This window comes from Terrapene carolina, unplaced genomic scaffold (genome assembly GCF_002925995.2).
Source record: "Terrapene carolina triunguis isolate 2854851 unplaced genomic scaffold, T_m_triunguis-2.0 Scaffold68, whole genome shotgun sequence".
NCBI classification, from domain to species: domain Eukaryota; kingdom Metazoa; phylum Chordata; order Testudines; family Emydidae; genus Terrapene; species Terrapene triunguis.
Genome location: NW_020664419.1, coordinates 81,659,433 through 81,672,916, shown reverse-complemented (window position 1 = coordinate 81,672,916; position 13,484 = coordinate 81,659,433). Strand labels below are relative to the sequence as shown.

At 46.1% G+C, this 13,484-nt stretch overlaps 1 protein-coding gene across 1 annotated transcript; it reads right to left on the bottom strand.

The window, feature by feature from the left end:
* Positions 1 to 10,151: 10,151 nt before the first annotated feature.
* Positions 10,152 to 13,184, bottom strand: GPRC5A (G protein-coupled receptor class C group 5 member A). The gene is made up of 3 exons (XM_024193870.1): positions 12,254 to 13,184; positions 11,110 to 11,168; positions 10,152 to 10,244 (listed from the first exon to the last, which is right to left on the bottom strand). Exons 1-3 carry the CDS (start codon positions 13,182 to 13,184, stop codon positions 10,152 to 10,154), a joined length of 1,083 nt encoding a protein of 360 aa, XP_024049638.1.
* Between the last annotated feature and the right edge of the window lie 300 nt (positions 13,185 to 13,484).

The window sequence follows — 13,484 nt, the reverse complement described above, 5'->3', positions numbered from 1 at the left end:
GTAGCTGAGCAATGACAAACTAACTTTCTGGCACTGATACTTCAATCAGAAAAGATAAAGAGCGTCAGTGAATTTCTTCATTCTCTTATTTGTTAGATCTGGTGGACTAGATGAAAAACACCTGGAATGTTGTTGCTTTGCACATCTGGATCGCTTTATACAGCTGGGTTGCTTTACACATCTGGGTTGCTTTACATATTCATTGTACAGTAATTTGGGTCATGTGCTTCATTTTGGGCATATAATTACAAATAAACAAGACTTGGGGCGATGCTCTGGAACTACTCTGTATGAAGCCAGCCAGGACTCTGGGGGAGCATGCCTCCTCTCTCTGAGCATACTGTCTCCAGGGCAAGAAGCTTACACAGCTTCGACCTTCCTGAGTCTGACCTCGGAGCATTCAGCATCCCCTTCCACACCGTTCATTTCTCGCAGCGAGCCAGAGTTGCAAAGTCCAGATGATTCCTAAAGGTCATGGTGCGCAGATGAGGAGTTGTTGCATAAGGGCCGTTTCTAAAATAAACCTTCCTGTACCACATACATTTTCACAGAAGCCTCACAGCCTTATTAGTTTCACCATTCCTTGTACAACTTTCAAACCAGTACAGAAAGTGGGTTTCTTGTGTATGTCACTAAACTCTGTTCTGTGTGGTTATGGCTCTAGACTGGGACTCAGGAAATCTGGGTTCACTTCCTGGCTCTGCCACAGCCTTACTATGTGACCTTGAGTAAGTCACTCAGGATATGTCTACTACACAGCAGCTGGGAGGTGTAATTCCCAGCTTGAAGAAACATACACATGCTGGCTCTGCTCAAGCTAGGCACTAACAATAGCAGTGTGGCTGCAGCAGCATGGGTGGCGGCTCAAGCTAGCTGCCCGAGGGTATGTCTACACTGCAATTAGACACCCGCGGCTGTCCCATGCCAGCCGACCTGGGCTCGGGCTGCAGGGCTGTTTCATTGCAGTCTAGACTTGTGGGCTTGGGCTGCAGCCTGAGCTCTGGGACCCTCCCACCTCGCAGGGTCCTAGCGCCGGGGCTCCTGCCCAAGCCCAGAAGTCTACGCTGCAATGAAAAAGCCCTATGAGCCCAAGTCAGCTGGCACAAGCCAACCATGGGTTTTTCATTGCAGTGTAAGCACACCCGGAGAACAATCCCACCTGAGCCTCTGGGCATGTACTTGAGCAGCTAACCCAAGCGGCTGCCTGTGCTGCCATGGCCACATGGCTATTTTTAGGTGCTAGCTCGAGCAGAGCTGCACGTGTATGTTTACCCGAGCTGGGAATCGCACTACCCAGCTGCCATGTAGACCTATCCTTAGGGTACATATGTCTACACTTTGGGCTGCGGGCGTCACTCCTAGCTCGAGGAGACATAGCCTCACTAGCTGTGATCAAGCTAGTGCACTAAAAATAGTGTTGCTGTGGTGAGCAAGTGGTGGGAGGAGGTAGTTCAACTCAGCTAAACTGACACAAACCCCTCTTATTATCAAAATAAATGTGTCCAAACAGCCTTTTGTGCTGGCTTAAGAACAGATTTAAAATTATAATTGTGCAATATTCTTGTGTAGACAAGACTAGAGCTGGTCAAGAATTTTCCAGCGGAACAATTTCCCATTGGAAAATGCTGATTTGATGTAAACAAAATGTTTTGCAGAAACACATCAATTTGATATTCTTGTCATATATTTGTATTAAAGTGCTTCATTTTGACTTTTATAATTATGTAATGTAGAAAAGTCAAAAGGAAGCACTTCAACCTTACAGAAACTAAAACATTTGGAAATTTTGTTTCGTGGGAAATTTTGGCTGTTCATCTGATCCAGGATGAAAGGAAATATCCAATGGCAGAATTTCATGTGGAATGGAAATACCCAAATTTCAACCAGCTCTGAAGAAAATCTTTAATTAAAAAGAAGAAGAAGAAGAAGAAGCTGAGAGTCTCCTCTTTATCACAGGATTCCAGGAGCTGGAGCTTTCAGGGAAAAAAGCCAGCCAAAACCCAGCCAAATATGGTGAGACTCTCGATAAAATCGTAAGGTCTGGCAACATTGCTACATCTTAGTCTCAGCATGGTAACCTCAGGCTCACAGAGAGAGCATGAGAATTAGTAGAAAATTATACATTAAAAGCAATGTTAAAGGTCAGTTTTTAAAAAGGACAATGGAGAAGGGTCCATCACAGACTCATGGTGGTGTGTGTGGCCAGTCAAACAGATTTCTCACTTCCCAGCTTCCTCAATGTTCTCTCCTGTATTTCAGAGCCACTTTGTGCTCAATTTTTTGGAAAACAGCTGCATTTCCTTGATATAAGATTGCCACCTAGTGGCCAGTTACAAAATTTCACAGTGCGGCAATAAGCATGAGAACTAGCTAACAATGGCACCGTCCACAGGCAGTTGGGATTTATTCCTGTATCACCTGTTCCATGGATGGGAACCAGCATTCATTACAGGCCGTCATTACAGTAAATATGTCCACCTGTTTATTCACTTTGTTAGTGATGAGATCGGGGCTGTTACTAAACAAAAATTACTAAGATGATGAATTTCTACAGGCAATTATTCCACTGACAGAGTTAAAAATCAAAACTACTTCAATACATTAGGACACTCACTTGGGGTGTTGATGTTTCGGGGAACATTTCAATACTAAATCCCAGTGTCCCTTCCCCAGGGGTCACTTCATGGGCTTGATTCTGCAAGTTGTTCAGCGCTGCAGTCAATGGGTGCTGAAAATTTTGCTAGGTCAGGCCTCATGTGTCTCATATTTGATCCTCCCCCACATCCTGGGACAATGGTAAGAAATCAGTCACAGAAAGCTTTGCTTACTTCCAACACTGAACAAGGAACATTATTAAAAACAAGAAAAGCTACTCAGTCTCTCTCCCCACTTCACTGTAGATCTTCTGCATAGAAGTAACATTTAACAGCACTCCTCTTGCCTGGATTCCTGCAACTGTTTTAAGAACAGTGTACACCCGTATCCTCACCATCTCCATAGTAGATTCAGTACAAAATTCTGGATCATGTTAAATCTGTGGTAGAGCAACATATGGTATTTTCACAACTGAATAATTATCTAGAGAACAAAAAACTCTCTTTTAAACTCCGCTTTTTTCTACTATACACCCATTACTGACAGTGTGATGAGATTCAATCCACTGTTGGAAAGAGCATGGGCTAAAACCCGAGAGACACAGAGCATCTTCAAACGCCCTATGAAATAAGCCAGATTTACAGACACCCAGCCCTCTCAGGATTCCGCCTCATCTGTTGTTTATCACCCACCAGAGCCATAAGCTTTTGGTTTGGTTTGGAAAGACTTACAAATTGTTAAGCAGTAATGTTCATACTGGAAATGTGCAAGAGGGCGCTACTCATGACATAATGTACAATGACGTAGGCTCACCATAGTGAAGGGAAAGCAAACACCAGCTTCCTTGAAAATGTTTGGCTCACCCCATACTGGCATGTTGACTTTAAGTGGTGGGAGAGTATCAGACCTAAGAATGTCATGTGGGGGAGGAGAGGCTAGATAAAGACGCAGTGAATCCGGCGGAGGGGTGGGTCACATGGAGGGAAAAGGAGGGAAGTATGGGCGCTCCTGGGGCTCAGGCAGTGAAAGAGAGGGGAGTGAGGAATCAAGCAAGGGAGAGCCTGTACCTGGCCTGAAGGAGAAGGGAGTGAAGAACAGAGATGTTAGATACTAAGGCCAGAAATCATGTAATCTGACCTCAGGCCTGAGAGGTAACACCTGGCCTCAGCAGTGGATCCTCAGCTACAGGCACAGGGTTGCTCAGGGTGTGTTGGGTCTGCTTGAGTCACTCAGTGCTGCAGTGACGAGTCACTCAAGTTGGGGAGACTGGACTCTCCCTCACCACACTACACAGGGCACAAACAGATGAGCGTAGCTGGGCCTAAGTGAACCCGCGCTCACCAAATCCCATCTGAGCAACACCCGACAAAGGCCCCTGTGGGGTCCAAGCGTTTTGTTTTCCTACTAAGGGAACACGACCGCTCGGGGTTCTCAGACTTCCCCAGCGTCCAGGCCACACCCTATAGAGATTGCTTTATGAAATGCCTCCGCTCCCAACAGGATTGAACAGGCCACTTCCTCTCCTGTTTGCAGCCACACCACTGCCCCTTTGGCAAATACAGAAATTGCTTGCAGGGGAAAAGTGACAGGAATGTATTCAATGCATTGGAATTGTCTTGATGCAATTTAACAGCTGAAGGAGGAGCCAGTGGCAGTATCAAGTGACCAAGTCGCTCTCTACAGAGCACAGTTTGGGAATGTACAGGTTACAGGCCTCCACAGAAGGGTGAAGCAACAGATACTGAAATTCAACTCTTAAACTAATAGTGAGGCCTATGTTTTGCCAGAAAAGTACAGCAGCGCCACGCCCTCCTGGGGGAGCTCAGGGAGGGATTTGGGAGAAACAGACTCATCCTGGGCACCCCAGGGTGCTTTGGAAGCATACAGACATGGCACATCATGCTTTGGTGGGGCAACATGCTCCCCTTATACACTCAGCCTGCTGTGCAGGCTAGTGAAGCGGGCCCGCAGCTCTGTTTCCATCCTGCCCCCTGAGTGCAGGGTCTGCAACTGTTCCTGGCCTTTGCACAGGCCATGTAATGGGGGACAGGGTGGAGAGGGAAGGCTCTTTGCACCCTCTTGTATAATCTGTCTGTGTTTTTTACAGAATTGATGGTTTTGTCTTACTGATGTTTTTGCTTTAGTAACTTTAGTTTAAGGGGAGTTATTTAAAAATTGTAGAGACAGGAGCAGGAATTGTAGCAGGAAACCCCTTGTAAATAGATTCTGCAATGGAACTATGCAGCATAGTGAGACTAGACTCCCAGAGTTGTCTCTCAGCTCATCCTGAACACCACCTGCACTGTGTTCACACGGACAATTTGGACACAAGCTGGTGCTCACCGTTCCTTCACTGGAGTAGTATCAGGGAGGAGCTGTGCAAATGGAGTCTCCAATCCTCCTTTCTTGAGGATTACAAAGCAGCTCAGGTTCTCCCCACACAGTCTCCTTCCATTGCCCCAGCGATGTGGCCCTCACCTTCCTGTTTTGAAGTCAACACGTAGGGCTCATCTTCTGTGCGCCAAGCCTGAATCCTAACTGAACCTTCCTAGCCAACTTAGAAACAATGCTTCTGTGGAGGGGCTCTGGAACGTGGGGGTCAGGGGACCATGGCCCCATCACTTTTTACCAGCCATAAGGGTGAGCGATGTGGGGGGGGGAGGAAAGGAGCGAGCAGGGAGTGAGAAAAGTGGCTATCCTTTAACTCACTTCCTTTCCCAACAGGCCTTGCTCTGAGGTCTACAACTACAGTGGTCCCTGGACTACAAGTCCCAGAATTCTCTTGATCTGGGAAGAAAACAGGCACAAGTCAGAGCTAGGGCATGAACTTTTCTTAAAGGCCCAGCTCAATGGGTGACAAATGCACAAATACTCTTTCTTTCTCTCTGATTACCAGGCCTGCTGGCCAGTCAGCTAAGCTCCCAGGATTTTATATTCTTTAGTCAGTGGAAAGAGATGCATCTTTCAACTCTAAATGTCTGGGTTCATATTTAAGTGGTTTTTCTGGCAGGAGCCAATTTGAAAGGCCTAGGGTTGTTACTGAGAATGACCTACCTCCTTCACCTGCCAGCTTCACCAATGAGACATCAAGTTCCATCATTCTGAATGATTGTAGGTCACATGGAGGGTTGGGGCTAGACCTTAAGTTAGTGTGGCCTCATCCACTTCAGTCCTTGCATATACCTACCAATATCTTGAATTTCACTTAGCAGCTGATTGGCTGCCAGTATGGAGAGTAGAGCACAGGTCGATTGTGCTCAGTCTGGCCTATCTCACATAGAAGGTGAGTGGCTGAGTTGTGGGTCTTTCCCAGATAGCTCAGAGATCATTAAGATATGGATAAGTGAAGAATCCATGGACAAGTCTTGCTCAGTAGCTAATAAAAAACAAACAACAAAATTCTGAAAGTCACTTGCAGGTTTAAACTAGTGTAAATGGTGAATTCTCTGTAACTTGAAGTCTTTAAACCAGGGGTCGGCAACCTTTCAGATGTGGTGTGCAGACCCTTCATTTAGTCACTCTAATTTAAGGTTTCGCGTGTCAGTCATACATTTTAACGTTTTTAGAAGGTCTCTTTCTATAAGTCTATAATATATAACTAAACTATTGTTGTATGTAAAGTAAATAAGATTTTTAAAATGTTTAAGATGCTTCATTTAAAATTAAATTAAAATGCAGAGCCCCCCTGACTGGTGGCCAGGACCCGGGCAGTGTGAGTGCCACTGAAAATCAGCTCGCGTGCCGCCTTCGGCATGCATGCCATAAGTTGCCTACCCCTGCTTTAAACCAGGATTTCAGGACTTCAGTAACTCAGCCAGAGGTTAGGGATCTATTAAAGGAATGACTGGGTGAGGTTCTGTGGCTGGCAATGTGCAGGAGGTCAGACTCAATGATCACGATGGTACGACCTTACCTTCTAGCCTTAAAGTCTATGAGTCACAGATTTTGTTTGTCACAAAAATCACGGCCTTACAAACATACAGTCTTTATTGCACCTATTACATGTGTGCATGAAGCCCTGTCATGCCTCTTCCTAGTCCCATTGTACTGTGTGCAGCACTTGCATGAGTGCTGGGAATACCAGTCTGTCCTTCTTCTTCTTGGTTCCGGGATGTCCTGGGCCCATGACATGAAGCTCTGCCGACTGCCATGCTTGTCCTTGGTCCTAAATTCTCTCTCTTTACGCGAGGCTCGCTTTATAAAACTGGCAGGTTCTGTGCAATTCCCTCTCGTTTGTATGTTGTCATAACTATAAAGGGAAGGGTAACAGCTCTCCTGTGTACAGTACTATAAAATCCCTCCTGGCCAGAGACTCCAAAATCCTTTTACCTGTAAAGGGTTAAGAAGCTTGGGTAACCTGGCTAACACCTGACCCAAAGGACCAATAAGGGGACAAGATACTTTCAAATCTTGGGGGGGAAAGGGTTTTGTTTGTGCTCTTTGTTTAGGGGGTTGTTCGCTCTTGGGACTGAGAGGGACCAGACATCAATCCAGGTTCTCCCCATCTTTCTAAACAAGTCTCTCATATTTCAGACTTGTAAGTAAAAAGCCAGGCAAGGCGTCTTAGTTTTACTTTGTTTTCTCAACTTGTAAATGTACCTTTTACTAGAGTGTTTATCTTTGTTTGCTGTACTTTGAACCTAAGACTAGAGGGGAGTCCTCTGAGCTCTTTAAGTTTGATTACCCTGTAAAGTTATTTTCCATACTGATTTTACAGAGATGATTTTTACCTTTTTCTTTAATTAAAAGCCTTCTTTTTAAGAACCTGATTGATTTTTCCTTGTTTTAGATCCAAGGGGGTTGGATCTGTATTCACCAGGAGTTGGTGGGAGAAAGGAGGGGGATGGTTAATTTCTCCTTGTCTTAAAATCCAAGGGGTTTGGATCTGTATTCACCAGGGAATTGGTGAAAGGTTTCTCAAGGCTTCCCAGGGAAGAGAATTAGCTTTTGGGAATGGTGGCAGCGGACCAGATCTAAGCTGGTAGTTAAGCTTAGAAGTCTTCATGCAGGCCCCCACAGTTGTACCCTAAAGTTCAAAGTGGGGATACAGCCTTGACATATGTATTTACAGTATTCTAGCACACTGTAATCCCTAACTGGTTTCCCTCTCGCTACACTTATTAACCTACTCACTCTTCACACGCATATAGTTCTGACAACCCTTGGTTTCCGTGTGCAATTTCAGGTATTGATTTTAAGTAATAAAATCTTAATTGGGCTATGTCCTGGTTTCCTTGAGAGCCCACAGGTCTATCCAAGTGTGTCAACACTAGCAACATTTGCACCTGTCATTCTTCACTAGTGCAACTCCACCACTGAAAGCAGCAGGTGAAATGGTAGTGCAGACAGGGCTCTGACCATGGTTAGACACCTGAGACTGGTTTACATTAGCATTTCCACTATTGCTAGTTTGCACTGGTGGTGAATTACATGTCTGAATTTTGCTAACGCATACAAGGCCTTTGTTTTAAAACCACAGAAATTAAAATTATCTGAGGGGGATAACAGCTCCCTGGTTTAATTGTGAGGGGATTAGAGGCAAGGAATCTTCAGTGAGGAGTTCAGTACTGTGAAGTTTGCTTCTTCTGTTGGTTCTCCAGAGCCTGAATTTGTTGACTTCAGCTGACACTGCAAGGCCTACTTGTTTCCCTGAGGTGTTTTCTAGAATGTGAGTGTACATAGGATTGCGTTTAGGGTAGAGTAAATAGGTGGAGATGAGGAATCCAGGGGGGAATCCAGAACATCCCTGCATATTAGGACATTGGCTCCTAGCTGCAGTCTGTAGATTGTTCAATAAATATGGTACAATTAGACGGGTACATTTTTATAAACTGAAATAAATAGATACACATTATTATTTCTTCTTATTTATTATTAGTTACGTTCTTACAGTGTGCTCAGTGTGGAACAAGACACAAATAATATAATCCAGACCCACACACATGCAAAGCTGAAACGCTCGCAGCCTTCTGCACACGTCTTGTAGGGCCTGGTTCTAGCGTTCTTCATTTCTTGGGCAACGCGCAATCTGAATTGCCTTTTCTGTCTGGAACAGTAGCACAGAGAAGCCAGTGCTACCAAATCTTCTTCTCCAACAGTGCATCACCTTACAAAGTTAACCCTGATCCACAATGACAACTCCTAAGGGGTTCGGTGCTTGTCCCCGCCCTGCTCCCTCTGGGGGGCTTGTGCCAACTCACTCACTACAACCCATGGAGTGTCACAAATGACAAATACTGGCCCCTACTCCTCCACTGCACTAGAAGGTTCATTTCACTGATGAAGAATGACAGTTCCTGTGAGCCAGGCTTTTATTAAATATTCCACATACAAAGTATTAAATAAATATAGAATCATCAGCCACTAACGTACCTAGCTCGTTCACTTGGAGATGTCTGTGTATTTATATATAAATGCAAACAAGACTATTTACAAAATGCATTGCAGACTCCAGGAAGAGTCAACTCTGCAGACTTATCACCAGGACACAGCTCACACACACTTCTGGGAAAGAGGGAGTTTACCTCCCCTCCGATCTTGGGTGGCCAGGAAGCATGAGACTCAGGGGCTGGAAGGAACCAGAAGTCAGAAATGTCAGAAAAGAGGTTTGGGGGACTGAAATCAGTGTTAGGAAGATGGGAGTCCTAGGGACTAGGAATCAGTGCTGGGAAGGAGCTCTGTGGTGGTGCTGGTGGTCAGTGCTGGGAAGGTTGTCTTGGGGGCAGAGTTTGGGAATCAACAGTGAGCAGCATGTCTAGGGAGGGAGCTGTTAGGAAAGCTGGCCAGGAAATGTAGAAGGTTTCAAAATTTCAATGGAAACTAATGTCCCCAAAACTTTTAATTAATCCCCCCCCCCCGCCATTTTCCAACCAGCTCTATAGGGGGATAAAGTTGGGATAAAAGAAAGAAAGAAAGAAAGAAAGAAAGAAAGAAAGAAAGAAAGAAAAATTCTCTCTCTTTGCCAGCCAGCTCTAGCTGTGAGTCAATGCTATGGAACTAGAGATAGGAGAGGCTGCAGTACTTGGGTGGATCAGTGCTGTACTGGTCAGGTACTTTCAGCAATACATGAGACTTTGGTATCTGGGTGGGGAGGCAGTCGGAAGGTGATTCCTGAACATTCCTGCTTGTTTCAGTTTACCAGCTGGCAGTGTGCACAAGGATGCTAAGGTGATCAGGACTGAGTGGCCTGGGGTCAAGTCTCTGCTGACAAGGTTCCTGGTTCCTGGGCCTTACCGCAGAAAGCTCTGGTGCCATCAGAAACCCACTGCCTCTGGACAAGAACAGCTGAGCTCAGTCACATGATTGAGGGCAGGGAACTGAGTGAACAGGGGTAGGCAGGGGGATTTATGTTCAAAGTGCTCTGCTGGATGAATGGAAGGGAATTAAAGTGCTGCATGTGTAAAGCCAAAGGGAGATGGGGAAGAAAAAGGGCCCGTCCCTTTCATCAGCCGCAGTCCTATCAGTCTGGTTCTGTCTCTGTTTAGCAGGATAGAAGCGTTGGCCTTTCTCTGAGCCCCAGCTGCCTGTGCATTGTCTCTTGGCTCATCACTGAGCTGTTACTTGGTGTCTTGCCCGCCGGTGTAATTCTCATATGGACTGACCCGGGTTTTAGGCCGGGGGATGGAGAACTCCTGCTGAGGTTTGAGGCTCTGAAAAGGAAACAATCATGTGATCAAACTTCAAAACTGGAGAAGAGTAAATGGGATGAGAATGAGTAAAAGGGGAACTGGTACACTGAATATCAGGAAACACTTCCTGAGAGCACAAGCTGTTAGGCTGTGGAGCAGTCTCCCAAGGGAAATGGCGGAAGCCACATTGCTTGTTGAGCCCTTTGAAAAAGGACTGGACAAAGCACTCTAGAATAGACTGTGGAGAACAATCCTATACTGGGCAGGGTGTGTGCAGGGCAGGGAGTATGGATAAGACATGAACAATTAGGCCTAGCCCAGCTCTAGGGTGACCAGATGTCCCAATTTTATAGGGACAGTCCCGATATTTGGGGGGGGGGGGGAGTTATATGCGCTCCTATTACCCCCCACCCCCGTCCCGATTTTTCACATTTGCTATCTGGTCACCCTACCCAGCTCTGACAGATTCTATCATCCCTGGTGGGATAGTGAGTTTTCACTGAGGCAGGTAGGGAGCTGTCCATAAGTTACACATTGCATTAGGGATGGGTGGGTCCTTAATTTTGCATGTTTGTTTCAGTGTTGCAAGGGGGTGAGTAGTGGGTCCTGACAGTCACCAAAATTACGTGTTACACAATTTAGGGACAGCCCCTCGCCTGCCCAGGATTGATTACACTACCACTCCCAATAGCCAATGAACAAGGAATGGGGATACACCACAGCCTCACTCAGACAGGGCCAGCCTCCCTCCAAATGAAGGCATCAACCCCAATTCCACCAAAGATTCCTCAGCCTCAGGGCCCACCCAGCTCTGCCTATCCTGTGTACAGAAGGCAGCTTCATCCCATCTCCCTAGTTAAATAGATGAAGGAAGGGATGTCTTTACCTCCATCTGAAAGTGAGCATAATGTGGAACGTAGCATGGGTCCCCGTTGTTTCCTGGGCCTAAAAAAAAAGAAGGAAAAGGGAAGAAAGCAGACAGTAAGTGTCACAGTGCCATCATGACAACACCATGCCAAAGGGGGCCCAATGCTGTATGGAGAACTGCCCCTGACTGTCCTCTAGGTAACCAGCAGGCAGGAAGAGTGTGAATTCCACAGATCATTTTACCGTTTCCCATTTTCTTATCAACCAGAGACTGATGGGAAATATCTTTAAGTAAAAGGACGTGGTAGGGCTAGGGGCATTGAAATTTCTCTCTCTTCTTCCATAGCTGTTGTCCTCCTCACATCCCAGATCCTACACAAAAAGATCCTCCCATATGCAGACTTCGACAGAGCCCTTCACCCCAGAGCTCCTCACACACACACACTGCATGACCCCACTGCAGTGTTCAGTGGGAGGGCATGTCCTTTCCCTAATAAATTCTTGGGAGACTGCCAAGGGAATCTGCCATCCTGGGCATGAATGTGCTCTGACCAGCAGACCCACACCTTGCAAGTGATCATTTCCCTTACCCTTGGCCCTGGGAAGCATGAACTGACATGTGATTTGGCCCTATGCCATTGGAAAAGAGATTCCCACAAAAAAGATTTCCCCCATCCCCAGATAATTGTATTTTCTAAGTGGGTCTTGGAAACTAGATCAGAACTGGGGGAAACAGTTTACCAGAGTGATCTGGATAGCTCTGCAAGTCCCCAATGCTGATACTAGTAAAAAAAAAAAAAAATAATAACCTGCCCAGACTGTTTACCTTCCTGGTTTTCAAACTTTCAGCAGGGTCCCCCCCTGATCACCTCTGTGTCCTGATATTCATCTCATCTCCTGCTCGCTCACTCCTCTCCCCCATTCTTAGCCTCCTCCTTGTCCATAACCTTTCCCTCTCTCCAGGTTGAGAAGTTCTCTGTCACCTGTGTTTCCCCATCCATCTGGAACTCTCCCCCTTCCTACCTCTAAGTCATTTACTGTCTTCAAATCCTTTCTTAAAACCACCCTATCCCTTCCAACTCATGGTTGGTGCTCTCTCTCTCTCTCCTGCGTTCTATGGCACTGCAAGCGAGGACGCTATGTAACAACACACTTCATTATACCTGTTGTGGTCTCCTCCTTGATATAGGCTTGGTTCTCCACTCCAAAGTTCTTCTTCATGAGTTTAGGCTGGCAAGAATAGTTTTCTGGAGGGTAGTCCTCAGGGTTGCGTGGGCTTGTGAGAAAGCATAATTCAGGCACCATGTACATCATCAGGAAGACCCATCCATTGGACACCAGAGCGATGCTGATGACAGGATCATCCCAGAGGGGCCGTTTCTTTAATTCTGGGTTGCCTCGCATGAGCATGGTGATCCACACCACCCAGATGGCTATGGAGAACAGGCCAGTGACATAGATGTGTGCTCCATGCCTCTTCCAGCCTTTGTATGTCCCACAGAAGGTAAACATGGAGACCAGGAAGGTGACTGCCATCAAGAGGAGCACGTAGATCAGAAGCATGACAAAGTCCATATTGCGTTGTTCTGGACTCATCGTAGTAAATTGAATATTTTGTCTGGCCACTGTGACAACTACATACACTATGGCTATAATAATCTGCACCACAGTGAGGCTAATGGCAATAACCAGCAACACCGGGTACCAAAAGGGGGCCTTCCCCCTCACCAGTTTGACAAGGTTGAAGGCATGGGTCAGGAGGCAGGAAAAGCAGAGGGCGAAGAGGACGCCAAAGAGGAAGAAGCGGGTGGGGCCGGTCCGGACATTAAGTTTAATGATGAAAGCAAAGGTGAGGCCGAAGATCCCTAGGGTGCCTAAGAGGAAGAGGAAATAGATAGGGATCATGCTTCGCTTGGTGGAGTCTTGGACCTTACCGATGAAGATGAGTAGCAAGAGCATGAAGATGATTGTGACAATGACACCAGCTGTAGCCAGTGTTTCCAAGACGATGCCCCAGGCTTGTTCAGTGTCACAGAGTAAATAATAGTCAGAGTCAATGTTCTCGTTGCAGCCTGGAGGAGGTGTGGAAGCCATGGTGACTCACAGAACAGCTGTCAGTAGGGAGTTGGGTTTAGCGTGCGGTGCTGGGTAGTGCTGGTGTCCGACGATATATAGGAGGTGAGACTAGATGATCTAGTGGTCTGTTCTGGCCTTAAACTCTATGTCTCTATGAATAGTCTTCCAAAGATCTGCAGAAGAAGTTGAGACATCAATGTAGCATAAACCTTGTTAAGTTTTACAGCAGCTGGGGAAAGAAGGAGGATGGGATCCAATACCTATTTCTATCTATAAGTCAAGCTATTTGTAAGAATTATTGCATCACAACTAACCAAT